General features: G+C 40.4%; 1 protein-coding gene across 5 annotated transcripts in view; it reads left to right on the top strand.

Moving 5' to 3' along the window:
• The window catches only part of TRPM6 (transient receptor potential cation channel subfamily M member 6), a 159,473-nt gene that overhangs the window by 96,775 nt on the left and 44,009 nt on the right, over nt 1–18,689 (top strand). For 4 of the 5 annotated variants that reach the window (XM_032866643.1, XM_032866642.1, XM_032866641.1 and 1 more), the window contains exons 19-24: nt 4,279–4,425; nt 7,513–7,641; nt 9,072–9,323; nt 10,892–11,066; nt 11,269–11,383; nt 14,975–15,168. In XM_032866643.1, coding sequence (XP_032722534.1) covers nt 4,279–4,425; nt 7,513–7,641; nt 9,072–9,323; nt 10,892–11,066; nt 11,269–11,383; nt 14,975–15,168 — 1,012 coding nt within the window. The remainder of the gene's footprint in view (nt 1–4,278; nt 4,426–7,512; nt 7,642–9,071; nt 9,324–10,891; nt 11,067–11,268; nt 11,384–14,974; nt 15,169–18,689) is intronic. The other variant, XM_032866645.1, reaches the window with a different exon arrangement.

The raw sequence follows: 18,689 nt of genomic DNA, 5'->3' as shown, positions 1-18,689 counted from the left end.
GTATTGGGGCACCTGGATGGCTCAGTGGGTTAAGCCTCTGCCTTCGGCTCAGGTCATGATCTCAGGGTCCTGGGATCGAGCCCTGCATCAGGCTCTCTGCTCAGCAGGGAACCTGCTTCCCCCACTCTATCTCTCTGCCTGCTGCTCTGCCTACTTGTGATCGATCTCTCTCTGTCAAGTAAATAAAAGCTTTTAAAAATGCACTCAATAGGTATTAAATGAAAAATAAGTAATTATAGGTAATCATTAGTTTGTCTGGCTGACATCTGTTGTGATGGGGTGAGGATCCATTCTGATTGGTTAATGCCTCTACCAGACCAGTTGTTAAATATTTTGACCATTGTGCCTGCCTGGGGATTCTTCTCCTTTACCCTCCCCTGCTTCCTTCCATCCTCACTTTACTAAGCCTGATGGTTCTATCTGGGGTTCTCAGAATACAAGAGATGACCGGTACATTTTAACCTCTGTGGAATGTGTGAGCAACTATCTTACAAAGCTGGGCAATCAAGTTGTTATATTTGTGATTGTTCTGGCTTAATGATCTGGTTAATAAGCTTAGACCACTTCAAAATTTCTTTAAGGAAGGATAAGAAATGTAGTGTTGACTTAACATCTTTAGAAATAAAATGAAATCTTTATATGTGGGATATTTTGTTTGATTTTGCTTATTTATGTGTTCACATTTAGTTAGTTTGTTGAAATGAAAAATGGAGAGAGTTGCTTATATGCCTACCTATCTGTCTATCTATAAACAAATACGTAAATATGTTGGCAGTTGGAAGCAAATAGTGGTTTGCAAGTGGATGTTACTTCACTTTTGGCACCTGTAAGGTTCACGGAAAGATAAGCTCTCATGAACACTTAAGTCCTTGTAAATGGCTGGAACATTCCCCTAAGTAGTTGTTCTTAAAGGGAAACTTGTAGAGAAGAAAGTCCTTCCTTAAATGGCATTTAACATGCTTTTAACATAAAAAAATGTAGTAAGTTCTCACAGGTTCCTGAAAAATTAAACTTTGGCTGTAATGTAGTGGTCCTTTTTTATGACGTTGCCCATCTGGATGGCTGGGACATGGCCATATTGATTTATTAATTCATTGACTACTTATTGGCCACTGCTCATGTGCCAGACAAGATTCAGTGTTCTGGAACACTGCAGTAACTAAGGCAGACGTGACCCTTGCCACCACAGAGCTTATAACCAGAGAGGATATCCTTGATACCTCAGCATTATTCAGTTTAAAACTTTTATTAAAAAGCGCCCAAACCTGCTCTGTTATGAATTATAATCACAACAACAATGTTCTTTTGCCTTTGAATTTAATCAGAGCAGTAGTTTTTGATTACCTGCTCTGTTTGGAACATTGCTAAGCAGAGAGTATGGGTGGCATCAACATTAGATGGGACATGGAAGATTTCACATTCCTGGTTAAAGATGATACGTGTGATTAGTTGAGGAACACAATCTGTGTTACATATTTTGGAAGCAAAATGAAGACAGGAAATGGAGATGTTCTTTGAGTGGGTCTTGGTGCTTTGGCCCTGTGGTCATCGTGGGTGGTAATGGAGAAGGAAGGCCATTGTCCTGAAGCTGGATAGAGTCAACTGCATCTGCCTCATGAAGTTTTATAAAAGTCCTTGCTGAAGCCTCTATAGGCAAAAGAACTTTGCTGTGTGAACTTTCAATCTCTCTAGCTGCTAGCCCTTTGAAAACGTGACTTTTGATGACTTGAGCTTTCTTATAGCAAGATGGCAGAATGGCTTAAGTAGGGGAAGAAGAAGAAGATTCTTCTCACTTGGGGTCAGTGAGGATTACAGACTGGTGGCAGCTTCATGCACGAAGTGGTGGATAAGCTGGGGCTTGACAATGTGTGGAAATAGCATTTCCTTGGGGAGACAGACAGTAAGTAGGGGTACAAGTAGGAAATGCAAGGCATGTATCAAGCACTATAAGTTCTATGGTTTGATTTGAGTCTAGGTTGTAGTGGATATGGGACAAGGAGGGAATATTTGCAGGTATGGCTGGGAAGGTAGATTGAGGCTAGATCATGGAGACTCCTGTATATGCTATGAAGGAATGTGGTGTTTTTTCCGTAGGTATTGGAGATCCAGGGATGCACATGACAAGAGTAACAGGATGATCTGACCATTAGGAGAATTATTCTGTCTCCAGTGAATAGGATGATGTAGCAGGAAGATAGGCTGAAAGCAGGGAGAGCATCAGCTGACAAAACCGTCCAAATGAGAAGGATTAAGGGCTTTGACCAGAGTTAGTAGCAATGGGCATAGAGAGGAAAAGAGAGCGCTTAGTGAAGAATCCGGTAACGTTTGAACGCGGGGCCTGGGTAAAATGGAGATAGCGACTGAGAGGCTGATGGTTAAAACAAGGCCATCTTGAAGGGATATGGGGGTGATTGGAAAAGGAGCAGCTTTGGAAGGAGAAAGACACGTTTAGTCTTAGACATGTTGATAAACCACAGTGCAAAAATATTTTCTAAAGTTGAACAATAAGCTATTTTATCAGAACGTCATTAAGTGGAAATGACGATAGTGTTAACAATGGAAAATAGGTATGAATTGCAGTAGACTTGATTGTTGTAGTTGTAATTTTATTCTGTGTGCCTGCTGATCAGATTCCTGTTAGAGAAAGAGGAGAGGGAGAGGATGAGGAGAGGGGAGAAGGATAGGGGAGAGGAAGGCAGAGAGGAGGGAAGGGAGAGAGAAAGAAAGAGAGTTTGATTATATTGAGATTTGAGTAGAACAAAAGCTAGTTAAGTGAAATATTTTTGTTTACCTTCTAAGGTGGGGCGAGGAGGAGGACGTTCTGAATCTGAATTTATATTCTTAGATTGTCTTCATCATGGTAGTTGGTGTCTTGGAGTTCAGCTGAGAGAGAAGCTCAATTAGGACTTTATAATCCATACCAAACTGTCAAGGGTAAATAATACCTAATGAGAAACTCCTAGAAAAAAAAAAAAAGAGTTATTTAATTACATAGTCATTACTGAAATTGCTTTCTGGGGTCTTTTTGAAGTGGTACTGATGACATTAAAATCACAGTAAATGAGGACTTTTCTCATTGGCTGTAAGCTATTTTAAGTCTAGACAGGTTCAGACCTGTTAAGAACCAGGTCAGTTCCTACACTCTGAGGTCACAGTGCCAATTTCACTGCCCAAAATGAAGTGAATGACAGCAGTCAGTCAGGCCATCCCGATGCCTGAGACCCATCAAATTCCATTTGATCAGCGTTATGGACAATTCAAGCAACATTGATTGATTTCTTGGCATGTAAAATCATACCAGTCTTGCAGGTGTGACACTAGACGGACATCTTTTGTGGATAGGTCGAAGAAATGGACTCATCTAAGAAGCATCAGAAAACATTGCTGTGTTTTCATTTAGTATTTTTTCAAATCACATAAGTAGTGCATTTCCTGTTTAAAAATTAGAACCACACAGAGCTCCATAAAGTAGGGTGACATCTCTTTTGCTTCTCTTTTACCTAAATTCCCTTTTCCCAAAAGCAACCGGGCTACAGGTGATTTTTTTTTTTTTTTTCAGTTCTCCGCCCCCCCACCCTGGCTTTATAAAAGGCTCTTCTCTGTGCACACCCATAGGGCATTACACAGCCACTTGTCTGCCACAGAGATGCTTACTGCTCATCACAGACAAGGGTTAACCTCTTTGGACTGACACACACACCCCTAGCAGAATGTGTGTACAACACAAATACTTGTATATAGTCTCAGGAGGTTCAAGGAACTCTGGAAGCTCCAAGAGTCCATAACTTCAGGCAAAGCACCTCTGCTATCAAAGCTAGAATTCTGAAAGTAATGCTGTGCCCAACTTTCCTGGGAATTGGAAACTGTATCATTGACGGATGTCCATTTTGTCCTTCTCTATTACGGAATTATCTGTTAATGATTTCATGGGGGTTTTATGATATTTTTAGGTTCTAAAATACCAATAAAGGAGACTAAGCAGAACAAGAATGGGGACCATTTTTAAATCCTTGGAACTATCCTTAGTTTGACTAGGTTTTGTAATTGGAGACTTAGCTCGCATTTCAGAGAAGCCTGTGCTCCTTACCCCAAAGTCAAAGGTTTATACAATAAATTTTCTTTGTCTTTCTTCCAAGACTAAGATTCTAATTTGGCATGTGGGTGCCCAGTTAATTCCTAATATATTTATTATCTTCATATAGATGATATATTTTGGATATTTGCAAATGTTAGTATTTTACTTAAGGCTCTAACAATAAATATTTATTTATTTTGCAGAAAGACTATGATTTGGAAAGAGGCCCCGATGAGAAACCAGATGAAAATCAGCACTTTGATTTAAAGAGCGATCCCCAAAGCCTTCCATGGACCAGGAAAATCTATGAGTTCTACAGTGCTCCAATTGTCAAGTTCTGGTTTTATACGGTTGGTCTCAGTGCAGCAATTAAATATAGACTTCATGCTGGCCAGTAGTCAGTGATGATTTTGGCAATATTATGCCTGGTTTTGTCAACTTGTGAGAAAATGTAGAAATTCAGTGAGGAAACAAAACAAAACAAAACCCGAAAATGAAAAAGGGGTTAGCAAAGAAGATTGGAGGGAGGTGAGGAAAGGTTAGAGCTGATCTCTCCCACTATGGGAATGAAAGAACAAGCATTTTCTTCTTTCCTGAGTGCTTCCCGTTAGCTCTGCTGGGATTGAGTGCTTAAAACTTTGTGGAACAACCAGTTAATGAAAGTGGTCGTAGAATTAAATGGTGGGGTGGATTCTTTTCTCATCTTGGGCAAAGAAATCAGCAGTTGAATTGATTTTTCTATTTTTTAGGAACAATGTGAAATATAGACAGGAAAAATGCAAAGTGTTTGCTTTTTGTCTTCAATAACATAGGACTATAAATATACAGAGGACAATAAAATTTTATTTTATTTTATCCTCTGACACTATCCCCCCCACCTTTTGGAGGACAATAAAATTGTAGAAGTTAAATTTATGAACAAATACTATATCTAATATTGATTATAGTGATACAGAGAAATCATTAACAGCACTTTAAATGTGGTAAGTGCTTTTCACATTTATTTAAGAGCATTTTTCTAATGCTTATATATACTTTAAATTTCTCATGGCCAAGATTGTATTTCTAAAACATTTGAAGTGTGATTATAAAAGGACATTTCTCTAAATGTGTTGTATTTCAAAATATTTACTTGCCCATCCAAACATTTGTTGCATATACTTATTAAATACATACATAGCTCTGTTTTCAAAAATCAAATATTCCTTCAAACGATGAAGTTTCACCATTTTTGTGAATATGCAACAAAATATTCCAAAGGCTCTGATAGTAGCTTCAAGAGGTTTTTAACTGTAGACACATCATTGGGAAAAGAGTATTCAAGTATTTATGTCCATAGAAATTTACAGCTGATGAACTTTTATTTAAAAAAAAAAAAAGTGTTTTGTTTTGTTTTTTTTTTTTTAAAGAACTATTTATTTATTTGACAGAGAGAAAAGAAGAATACACAAGCCAGGGAAAGGGCAGAGGCAGAGAATGTCTAAAGAGACTCCTGAGTGGGGAGCCTGACACAGGGCTTGATCTCAAGACCCTGAGATTAGGACCTGCTCGGGACCTGTGCCAGATCCAAGAGCCAGATGCTTAACTGACTGAGCCACTGAGGCACTCCCAGCTGATGAGCTCTTAGAGACAGGAGTAAAGCTCAGAAAATAGAATAACAACAACAAAGAGTTAACAAAGGGAACCAATTAGCCAGCCAGGTCTGCCCACCATAATGGCAGGGAACATGGGCGTTTTCGTCCTGGCTATCATGTTGCTGTGTTATGATGTGTGTGCTTTACTGAAGCAGTGTCTTGTTACATATGTGATAGTGAGGAAGCAAAAAATGTAAACATGTTTGATCTTAAGATGGAAAGAAATCAAGTGTCGGGAACAAGATTACCAATATTTGTGGTGGCTTAGTATCTGGCCACCGTAAAGCCAAAGAGAAAAATGAAAAAAAAAAAAAAAAAAAAAAGAAAAGAAAAGAAACTGCTTGGCAGAACAAATTTATTTAATTATGTGTCTAAGCAGTCATCAAACATGCTTAGACTTTGAGGCATAAGCCCAGAGACATATAGAATTAATAGAATTTACCTTAACTTTCTTCTATGCTTTTCTAGCAGGTTCTTTATCTCAGAGGCAGCGTTACCCATCATGCCTCATGCCTTCCCCAGGCACCGCCTGTTGGATATATGGCTTCCCAGCTGTGTAGTTAACAAGTGGTTTTAGCCATTCTCTACGTAGAACTGTACTGAGAGGATAATGTACCAAACTTAAGGAGAGCTCAAAAAGATCTCAGAAATAGGGATTCCGTTTAAAATAATGATTCACCTTGTTGAGAATGAACACACACACACACACACACATTCTCTCTATTAATCTGGCACTTTGATTCATCTGAGGCTATTTAAAGAACTGCCCTGTCTCATGCATTGCTGGTTTTTGTGGAAATTGGTAAAGCCTTTTTGGTGGACAGTTGAGTAATATGTGTCATGGTTTCAAGTGTGTATGCCCAGTGATTCTACTTCTGGGAATATATTTTAAGAAAATAAGACTTTAGATAAGATTGCAAAGCTATTCATCACAATGTATATATATGTGTGTGCTTACCATGCCTTAATTCTTTGAAGATCTTGGAAATCTAGGTTTAATATGAACAGTTAGTAATTAAACATGCATTTCTGGAATGTCTACCATGTGTTAGGCCAAGTGCTGAGTGCTGAAGATACAAATGCCAACAGTCTTTTAATTACAAGGACTCACAGTTGGACAGTACTTTCCCACTGACCAGTATGTTTTAATCACACAAAATAAAGCTCCCAGAAGAGGCATCTGGGTGGCCCAGTTGGCTTGTTGTCTGCCTTCAGCTCAGGTCATGAGTCCTGGGATCGAGCCCCGAGTTGGGCTCCCTGCTTGGTGGGGTGTCTGTCTGTCCCTCTGCTCCTCCTCCCTCTTGTACTCTCTCTCATGCTCTCTCTCAAATGAAAAAAATAAAATTAAATTTAAAAAGAAAAACAACTCCAAAAAGTAAACGTCATAATTTATGACATTTGAAAATAGGCACTTACGGATACTGCTCATTGGTGTGCTTGGGATACATGTTTTCTATGCTTAGATGGAGGGAAGAGTGTGTGGTTCTCTCCTGACTTGTTGGCATGCTGGCATGCGCAGGATTCTGGAAATTCTGGTCAGGAGCCAACAAGAAGAGACAGTGCCCCCTTCCATGCATTTGGGAACAATGACCTTCATTCCTTCTTTTGAATTCTGGGACAAAAACTAGAGATTGTTCTGCCTTCCTTAAAACCAGCTTATCGATCATTGGGGGGCAGTCCCAGTTACAGTGCTATGTTATGACATTGACGTTCCTGTGTGTTTCTGCCTGGCTGTTTGTCTCTGCTTGGCATTCTCCGTTATGACTCTCACTTACGTCCAGGGAATGTGTGTCCCCCTCCTAGATGGCATATTTGGCGTTCCTCATGCTGTTCACTTACACTGTGTTGGTGGAAATGCAGCCCCAGCCCACCGTGCAAGAGTGGCTCGTTATCATTTATATCTTCACCAATGCCATTGAGAAAGTCAGGGAGGTGAGTCATGCCTTCTACCTTTGTCTTCACCTCTGCAAGGAGGTGTTTGGGGCTCATAATGAAAACAGGCAGATGGGTCAAGAGTAGGGGTGAGACAGGCAATGCTAATTCTAATTTGCTTGCTACAGGAAGGGTATTCAGGGGAACATCTCTGAGCTCAACCCTTACTCCTTGCCATATACTTGGCTGGTTGCTGTTCCTTGAAAGCAGTTATTTTTAAAGATGTCCTTATGTTTTTATCAGTCTTAGAGTGACGCTATCTAATTGTTGATTTCCCAGAAGCTTTTTTTTTTTTTTTTTTTTTTTTTAATGAGATTGATTTTTGTAGCCTACCATCGCTTGCCCGTTGTCAGCTCCATTTCACACAAGGCACGGAAATGGCCAGGCTGTGCAGTAGGTAAAGAGTTCATTTATAGCTTTTGAATTATTTTACTAACACCTTTGAAAATTGAAGCTGCAAATCCCTGAGGCAAGGAGTCCAAAAAAACAAAACAAAATGTTCATTTTTAGTTTTGCAAATGAGTCACTTAAAAAAAAAAATAACTTACCATCCATGCCATTGTACCTGCAATCAGTTACATACAGTACAGTTAGGACTTTGTTTTCCGTATCGATGTCTGTGTATCTCGGTGTGTATGCATCTCTGTGTCTATGCACTTAGACACTTATTTTGTCCTAGAGCTGATATGACCAACATTATACACCAAGTAAATGGATTCTTGGTAATTATACCTAAACCGCCTGCTAGTTACTATTGTGGAGTCTATAGAAAACAATTCAGAAATAGAAAACAATTACCTGAATTCCACCATTTTTTTTATGCTCCAGGGGAAGAAAGTTAATTATTTTAAATTTGAATTTGATATTCTGTTGCAGGGGTAATTCCTTAGTAGTGACTTCTACTATGACCTTCTTAGTAATTTCTCAGCAACTCACTAAGTAGCAGGAGCAGGACCAGATTGCAACATTTCTTCCTTTCAAACCAGGTTCCGCTGCACTTGGCTATCCCTCATAAAGATAGAATTGTAGGTATATAGCTCTGCTATAATACTGAGTTTTAAAATGTCTTTCTGGTCCTCTGTGTTAGCTTAGGATTAATGAAAGCTAGGAAAAACTTTATTTATTTATTTATTTTGTGGACTTCTGGTTTGTCTCTCAAATAGCTGGTTCACACTAGCAATGACATTAAAACACACTTACAGAATTGTTTTAATAATTCATTACCCAAGGATCACTGAAGTCTTTAAAATATCTAAGTGATCTTGTCTCGGCCTTTGGCTAAGATCAAGTGTAAAATATCTAAGTGATCTAAGGTTTGGTGGGATTCAAATTACTCTTTAAGGGAGCAGTCGATGGACCAAAGAACATTATTGTGAGTCTCTTGGGTTATGCCTCATTCTTTAAATTTCCCCCTTTCTATCTTCTTTTAGGTCTGTATTTCAGAACCTGGGAAGTTTACTCAAAAGGTGAAGGTATGGATTGGTGAGTACTGGAACATAATAGAAACTGTGGCTATTGGCCTATTTTCAGTTGGTTTCGGCCTTCGGTGGGGCGACCCTCCTTTGCACACAGCTGGAAGACTCATCTACTGCATAGACATCATATTCTGGTTCTCACGGCTCCTGGATTTCTTTGCTGTGAATCAACATGTAGGTCCGTATGTGACCATGATTGCAAAAATGGTGAGTACGGTCTGCTTGTATATTCTGGAGTCCTTTGTAATGGTTCTTTCATAGTTCTCATCCAACAGTTTAACTTTTAGAATTATTCTTAGAAGCACAGACATCCAGCTCATTTCGTCTCTGCTTTCTTTATAACCACAAACTCCTATTTAACAAATGTCCTTGGAGAGTATATTGGTCGGTTGATTTGGATACTCTGCTTATTAGCTTTTGGGGTAGGGGCCAGATAATATGATTGAATCAAATTTGTCTCTAAGCATAGTAATTCTCGAGGGTGAGATTTGTGTGAGGCTATCACCAGTAATATTTTCTGCTAAAATATCAATTTCTCTCTTTATCTGCTCACCTCTGGCCGACTCTTAAATAGTCCATATTATGGGCCACACCCTGTTCTAAGTACTTTGTACCTATTAACTCATTTAATCTTCAAAATGACTTTATGAGATAGGTACTATTATTATCCACATTTTGCATATAAGGAAATGGAGAGGAAACAAATCCCCCAAGGGCATTAGTAGGGGAGTCAGGATTCAAATCTGGACTGCCCGGCTCTGTGTGGCTGGGTTAGCCTTCTCCAGCGGGCTCCGTACAGGGCCTGAGACCCACCCTCTGGGAAGCACAGTACTTCCAGATCGTCTTTGGCTCTTCTTCCTGGAATACTCACTGGCAGGGAAGGGGCAAGTTCTGGAGAAGAAGGGTAGTATGAAAACAAAGGAGAACAGAAAAGGAGAGCCTCCAGGACTCCAAAGACAGACTTTTTCTTAACACTTTCAGACAGCAGTGTTTTCTCTGGTCTTGGTGACCCTGGTATTTATCAGATGGGCTATACTGAGCTAACTAATACATCTTAGTGATTTAGCACAAGTTTATTTCTCCCTAATGCAAAGTTTAATGAGTGTTCATGGGGGCTGACCTCTACCCTAAAGCTCAGGGATCCAGAATCTTCCATCTTGGGATGGAGCCATATCTGCATGTGGCTTCCAAGGTTTCCTGTGGTGGGGAATGAGAGGGATGGAGAAAGTCTAACAGCTTTGAACTGTTCTGGACAGGAAGTAAAATAACTTCCTGTTACTCCACAGGCCATCAGCTAGGTAAGTCATGTGGTCCCAGCTTCGTGGACGGCAGTCTAAGAATTGCGGAGGAGCTCATGGAATCCCCATGGCATAATTGTCTCTGCTACAGTGAACAAATGGGTTGAGTTGATGTACATTTGTAAGTGAAATGAACCCGACCTGATCAATTTCTCAGACTCTCACGAACTGCTGAAGACAGTCATCAGGATCAGGACTCATTTGACTAATTTGAATACTCCCTATTTTTTGTTTAAGTACAGATTCTTTACCCTCAGCACAGTTAACGTTTTCCTGTAGACCCCATGGACATGCAACATGCACGCAGAGAGAAGGAGATGATTAGCCAGAGGAAGCCCAGCTCTTCACGGCCTGGGGCACTGTGCTCAGTGACTAGACAGTCTTCTTATTGGGGAGGTATAATTATGAATGCTGCTAGTGTTTGTTTTAAATTTCAAGTCTGCGGTAAAATTCGGGTTGTGCCTTGCTCTTTTGCAGACAGCAAACATGTTCTACATTGTGATCCTGATGGCCATCGTCCTGCTGAGCTTTGGGGTGGCACGCAAGGCCATCCTTTCACCAAAGCAGCTTCCGTCTTGGAGCCTTGCTCGAGACATTGTGTTTGAGCCATACTGGATGATTTACGGAGAAGTCTATGCTTCAGATATAGATGGTAGGTAGGGGGTTTTGCCCTCATGCCGAAATCAAACCTTTGTAGGTAGACTACAAAAACAAAACCTGGAAAACATTCATCTGCATCGTGCAGATGTCAAAAATTGGTGGTATTCTGCTAAGTTAATGTGCTAAGTATTTCTGTGGAGCCATAGGACTGTGATTCACCGTATCTCTCGTTCTTTTAAATTCTTTATTTGTAGTTTGTGCAAGCCAACCATCTTGCCCTCCTGGTTCTTTTCTTACTCCGTTCCTCCAAGCTGTCTACCTCTTCGTGCAATATATCATCATGGTGAACCTGCTGATTGCTTTTTTCAAGTAGGTTATTTTAATTAAATGTGGTTATTTTATTTAAATCAAAATCAAAATTACATCAAGATTATTTCATTTAAATCAATACCTATTTTGAGTAGATGCTCATATTTTGAGTATGTAGCCTTTGGTTTTTGTGTGTTCCTTTTTTTTTTTTTCCTTTTTCACTGTAGTTTTAACACGTGGGCGTAAAACTATGGGTAGGAAGAGAGCAGAGCAGGAGGAAAAAGGAAAAAAAAAACAATAAATGGACAGAAAGCAATAAAAGCAGAATGAAAGGAGATCATGCATTGTAGTAAAGGAATAAGTTGGAATCATGGAAGAATAACAGTTGCTAAGATTAAAAACTGGCTGAGGGGTTCTTGATGTCTTGTCTTTACTTGGCTCCAATGTATCTTCTTCTACCTCACTTTTCATTTCTTCTCGGTCTGCTTTTCTGGGTCATCTCCTTCTCCTCAATCTTGTAACATTGGAACATCCCCTGGGCCCAGATCTTGCTCATTTCTTATTTACATTTTGTTTGGTGATCTTGGTCAGTTTCCTGTAATGCCGACAAATTCCAATGTATATCTCCAGCCCTGATCTCTTCCTCACACTCCAATCACAGATCCAACTGCCCCCTTTAACCACCAGTTGGTTGTATAATAGAATTCTAAAATTCTAAATGTTCAAACTCTTGATCTCCTCTCTTTCCCAGAATATACTTACTCTACTCCTCGTCTGTCCCAAATCTATGGAGAAGACCCACAAGTTTCTGTCAAGTCTCCATTTCCCCAGTGGCTGACATCAGAAGCCTTGGAGTCATTCTCAATGCCACTTACCTCTCTACCTCTGCACTGTCAGGACTGCCTGTTGACTCTGCCTTCAAACAGATCATCAACCCAACCACCCCTTGCCACCCCACTGCCACTAGAGAGCCTCCTACTTATTTCTCTGCTTCTGTCTTGGGCCTATAGTCTCTTCTCAACACAGTAGCCCCTGGTGACCCTTTAAAAACGTATGTCAGATGATGTCACTACTCTGCTCCAAACTCTCAGTGGTTTCCCATTTCAAAGCTCCTGAAAGATCCTAAGACCTAGAGAGCCCCAGTGACCTGGCTTCCTTGCTGCTTTTCCAATCATGCATCACACAACTCTTCCCCTAACCCTCTGCTCTCCAATCACAATGGCCCCTTGGAGGTTTTCAACCAGCACAGGTGTGTTTGCAGCTGCTGTTCCCTTGGCTTGCAGTGCTTTTCCTTCAGGCGTCCCTGCGGCCCATTTTCTCAGCCCCTTCGAGAGACGTTGCTCACCCGTTCCCGTTGTCATTAGGCCTAGTCTAAGGATGACATTTGAAAATGCAGCCCCCTTTCCTTCAGCCATCTCTGTGGCATGCCTGGTCCCCCTTACTCTCCTTTATACCCACTTATAAGTACAAATATATTTTATTATTTATACTTTTTTTGCTGTTTATTTGTCTCCTCTATTGTAATCTAAGTCCTACAAGGACAAGATATTTTATTGTCTTTTTTGCTGATGAATTTTCCCCAAGTACCAAAAAGAGTGTTAAATGGATAAAAGAGATCAGGTGATGAGATGGGTAGAAACTAGTATTTTTTGAATGCTTCATTGATGCCAGGCACGATGCTAGGTGTTTTAAAGATTTTATTTATTTATTTGATAGAGATCACAAGTAGGCAGAGAGGCAGGCAGAGAGAGAGAGGGCGAAGCAGGCTCCCTGCAGAGCAGAGAGCCCAATGCGGGGCTCAATCCCAGGACCCCGGGATCACGACCCAAGCTGAAGGCAGAGGCCTAACCCACTGAGCCAACCAGGCACTCCAATGCTAGGTATTTTATTCATTGATTATTCCACTGAAAAGGGCAAGATAAATCAGTGCAATGGAATCTAAGTAAAAAAAAAACAAAAAACAAAACAAAAAAAAAATAGAATGCTTAAAAAGACTATTGTTATAAATATACAAGGAAGACCTATCTTCCTCCTTGTTACAAGATCATACAATAGCTGTCATCTCTTTTAGCCCCACCATTTTATCTAACATTTACTGGTGTTTAGTTAATATAGGTGGTTTGTTTTTGTTTTTTTGTGGTTTGTTTTTTGTTTTGACATTTCAAATAACATTCAGAGAGGGTATGAGACTTTTGTTTCTCACAAATGACAGGTGTCAAAAGAGAGGTTGAGAAATCCTCACAGACCAGCTGTCTCTCTCTAGAGAGGGACAGAGGGAGGACCAAACAAGCTGAGAAACCCCAGATCTGATTGATTGTCCAGGGCCCCCTTCCAGATTTTCTGTAGCGATAATTACAAAACCCCTGACCTACACTGTGAAGATAGCCACCTGCTGGTGGGCAGATGTAGTCTCGCTCGGAATGACCGCGTTTAATTGTGGTGGTTCTCCAGCTGGATGGTACAGGAGAATATCCCGGAGGGCTTGTGGAGACATTGACATAATGTCTCTTCTAGAGTTTCTGATTCAGTGGTTCTGGGTTAGGGCCCAGGAATTTGCATTTTTGACACGTCCTTAGGTGATGCTAAATCTGTGGTTCCGGCCACACTTGTGAGAACTACTATTAAACCTCAGTTTTCTGTCTTCCTCTCATCTGCTTTATGGATTCTGTGAAACTTTTTCCCTTCCTCTTATTCTCAGCTGGCTTTCTCCAGGATAGTTCCGCTTTCTTCTCTTTATCATGGCTCAAGTGTGGGGCTGCCTGTATTCTTATTGGCTCGTTCTGGCTGTCCTCCTCAAGTACTACTTTGCCATCTTTCTCTAGAGAAACTAAACATTAGCCTACGCAGAATGTTAGGATAGACATCCCATGGTGTCCTCTCCCCACCCCCATGATGGTGTAGACTTAAAGGTAAGTAATCAGGAGATGACACATTGTTTTAGAATAATGCACCACCCGCCACAACTTCTGTTGCCAGTTCTAAGGTATCAGTATTTAACATACTATCTGCATATTACAATTGATGTCATTAAAGGGATAATCCAGGTGGCCTACCTATAAGGGATTATTTTCATTGTAAAGTTAACGTAAATAATTTTTATGTAGTTTCTAAATCAGAGTTCTGCTGCTTGATTATTTTAGGATGGACCGATTTTTCTTCTTTGTCTCTTCATTTGTATTCTTTCATTTGGGTGTTTTAACTAGGATTATTCTGTTGGTTCTCACATTTGACATTGGGAGAATCTCTTCTAATTCGTTAATGATACAGAGAAACATTAACAGTTTTTACTGTGAATGGTAAATTATGGACTGAAAAGAGCTTCTTACTTGAGAAGAGATGGTGAACCAAGAATAGTGATAAGTTCCAGAGGGGAGTTTTATGTTCATTGCATTTAAAACATTAGCATTTTTCTCTCTGATTGTAATTTCTATCTTTTTATTATTCTGATTAGCCTATTTGATTGTAGAAGGTGCTTAATATATCTTGTCTGGGTAGGGGAAGAATCACAAAGGCGATGGATATTATTGTTGTCGACTAAGTGCTGGGAATGTCGAGCGAGCCAATCATAAAAGTTGGAAAATAGAGAAAGAATCTGTTCTATTTTAGGATGCTGTTTTAAAACATTATCCCTCTATTCCCTGCAACTTACAGTAACGTCTATGTAGATATGAAATCCATTTCCAATAAACTGTGGAAATACAATCGCTATCGCTACATCATGACCTACCACCAGAAGCCGTGGTTGCCCCCACCTTTCATCCTGCTGAGCCACATTGGTCTCCTCCTTCGCCGTCTTTGCCATCATCAAGCTCCAAACGACCAAGAAGAGGGTGATGTTGGATTAAGTACGTTTTCATTTATGGGGCACTGGGAAGAGGGTAAAGAGTGGAGATCCAAGGTGAAAATATGAAGTTGGGTTCAGGGCATGGGATGGAAGTCTCTGGGCCTTCCCACACAATAGCCTATCAGCCCAGACCCTGGGTCTAAGCAGATATATTGATCTCATCATGTAGTTGTGGTGCCTTATGCGGAGATTAACCAGTACTTCGAAAGAAAGGAAGAGATAAGAACGGGATCTCTGCGTGAATGTTTAATGCTCCCTGTCATCTGGGAAATCAGTGTTTTCTCTTATCACCTGGAAAGTCATCAGAGTAACTCCTAGGGAGTACTCACAGTGACCCATACTCCTTTACCTGTTGTCGAAGGAGGAATCCAAACAGAGAGGAGTCACAGGAGGTCTTCTGGGCTGAAAGAAATTAGAAAGACAGACTTGGTTTCACTTAGGAATTAGAGTCCTGATTCTCTGCTTCCTAATCTGTTGAGAATGGAGATGATTCTGTATGGTTGTTTGATATTTTCAGTTCAAGATGGAGAAATGTGGATTCTTATTTTTCTTTTCTCCTTCTCCTCCTCCTTCCTCTTTTTCTTCTCCTCTCCTTCCCCCTCCCCCCCTTCTTCTTCTTAGTGCTTTAGTCAGCATATTTGGAGATTCTCTTAGTTCATTTTGCTTATCCATGTCTTCTCTGCAGATATGACTCTCACACTAATTGTTATAATAGAACATTTCTTATTGTGGTTTCACAGATCTATTGTAGTTCCTCTCAAGCAATTTCACAATTGGTACCAGGCCCATTTCGAGGTAGTTCCTATATATAGGGGAAATGCATAAATCCATAAACCTTATCTCAATTCCTACATCCAAAATACCCCTGAAAGCAGAAAGCTTTTTTCCTCTTAAGTTAGAGAGTCATTTGGACAAAAGAGGTGGATGGGACTAATGTGAAGCCATTTATTCTCTTTATCCCTCCTAGCGTGAATATTCATTGATTCTGCTGCAAAAAAAACCACTGATGTGTTGGCTTTTAGGTACTGCCCTAGCCTCAGGTAGGGATTTTACTTCACTTATGGCATATGCACTGTATTACCTTTCTGAAACTGAGACCAGGAAAACTCTTAATTCTAAAATATAGGAGTTCCGGGAGTTTCAGATAAGGGAGTGTGCGCTGTTTACATATTTCAGGGGGCTCTTAGGGGGCAGGTGTTACTACAAGGTTGGAAGGGTGGATATGCTTTGGTTTCTCCTGGCAATTGGCTCAGTGAAGTATTTCTCTCTTTTCGAGTCACTTTGGAGTTTTACTTTACTTTTCCACCCTCCCCAGCTCCCCTGCAAATATTCAGCCTGGATGAGGAAGCCAAAGTACAACTGGACTTAATTTTTAAAAAAAAGTTTTATTTATTTATTTTAGAGTTGGGGTTGGGAGGAGGGATAAGCAAAGGGAAGGAGAATCCGAAGCAGGCTCTGCACTGAGCGCTGAGCCCAATGCCCAGCTTTCTCTCCCGTGACCCTGAGATTGATACCTGAGCAGAAATCCAGAGTTGGCCGCTTAACTAATTGAGCCACACAGGCACCACATAACTGAAGTCAATTTAAAGGCTTATAATTACACTATAATTTTTAGGCTTCTCAGAGAGAGCCCTCCTGGGCACTGGCTGTGGAACGCCTGCATGGGAACCAGGTGAGAGATCCTGGAATTGGCTGCGATTTGGCCAGATTTCAGCTTCTCTTTCATCTGGGCTTATAGGATGATTCCCGTATATAACTCAAGTACATTTCTGATGGATAGTGTTCATCCAGAGTTCTGGAAAATTCTTGAATTTTTGTGAAATTTCTTCCACTCCTTTAGTGAAGATTGACGTGTGCATCCAGGGCAGCGGTGCCACCTGGTGGAGAGTCACGGGAATGCTCCACAGACGTTAGCCGCGCCTGTCCCTCGAATTGGTCTTTGGGTTGTTAGCTTTCAGGAATCCACAGAAGGATCAAATCATGAGAACTGCAAAGTTTCTCCCTCACAAGAGATTCTTTAATGCAAACAGGCATTTAGAGTTTGTTGGGGGGGGGGGGGGGGGGGGGGGCGGTTGTTACTGGATTTTTTTCAGTATCTGGTTCTTCCACACCATAAAATCATAAAATAGTATGTCCTTGAGTTGTGGACAGATTTTTATGGCTGAATATTTTCTCTTTGCCCCATTTTTTCAATATTTTTGTCTCATTTTATTGGAAAATAAATGTTTGGATTTCTAAGTCTGAGAGAACATTACGGGTTTTTCCCTAATTTAAGTGAAATCACTGAAGGATAAGAATGCTCCATTTTAAACCTTTTTTGCAGCACCATTTATATATTTTTCGAGTATTAGAAACTTGCTCACAAGCTAATATTATTTTTCTGTTAGATCAGAGTGAGGGCCAAAGTAGTAGATGGAATGAGATCACTGATGACTGACATTGATGTGTGTTAGCTCCACAATATCATGAAACAATGTCGCTTTGTGAGTTAATTATAATCATGTCAAGGAAGGTGGATAGCTTCAGCCATTGGCCGGCAATAATGCCTCTGTTTCCAGGAGAGCAACTTACGCAGTTGGCCCTTAAGCAATGTGGGGGTTGGGGTGCCAGCGCCTTGCACAGCCAAAAATCAGTATATAACTTTTGACTCCCCTCTCAAACTTAACTACTAATAGCTTACTGTTGACCAGAAGCCTTACTGATCATATAAACAATCAATTAACACATATTTTGGGTATTATTTGTGTTATATACTAAGACTTAAAAGTAAACTAGAGAAAAGAAAAGGGTTATTAAAATCGTAAGGGAGAAAAATACAGTAGTGTGCTGTATTTACTGGGAAAAAAACCCCAAACAAACAAGAACACATATAAGTGAGTTTCAACCCGTGTTGTTCAGGGGTCAACTATATCTACAAACTCAGTGTAGCAAAGTGAAACTTTCTTACACTTGCTGGATTAATTTAACAGAATAGACTTCACCAAAGTTGATTTTAACCTATAGTTTATTTACCAAACGGCAGGGAAAAAAGACAATCAGGTTCTTTCCCCATGTGCATATAAATGTAGTGAAGTGTTGTTAATGTGTAGAAACGGTCTAACCTAATGAGCATATTGGACAGAAAATGTCTGTTCTACATGAGTCATCTTCAAATCCCCACACCTGTTCATAAGACAATAGGGAAGAGCCAAGTTGGTGTTTTTATTTGTTTCTGCACAGTGCTTCTCCATTAATATTAGGAATCTGGCATGACAACGCAGCAGCATTCTCACACAAGCAATAGTTTATTAATTTTCAACAGCAGTAGGAGAAAAGCCACTCCTACTCCGTATCAGCTTCCTATTAAAGACAAATAATGGGGGGCACCTGGGTGGCTCAGTGGGTTAAAGCCTCTGCCTTCAGCTCAGGTCATGGTCTCAGGGTCCTGAGATCGAGCCCCGCATTGGGCTCTCTGCTCAGCAGGGAGCCTGCTTCCCTCTCTCTCTCTGCCTGTCTCTCTGCCTACTGTGATCTCTGTCTGTG

The sequence above is a fragment of the Lontra canadensis genome, unplaced genomic scaffold (assembly GCF_010015895.1).
Source record: "Lontra canadensis isolate GAN:19392208 unplaced genomic scaffold, GSC_riverotter_1.0 scaffold31, whole genome shotgun sequence".
NCBI lineage: Eukaryota > Metazoa > Chordata > Mammalia > Carnivora > Mustelidae > Lontra > Lontra canadensis.
Note: the sequence above shows the minus strand (reverse complement) of the source record. Positions and strands in the feature narration are given on the sequence as shown.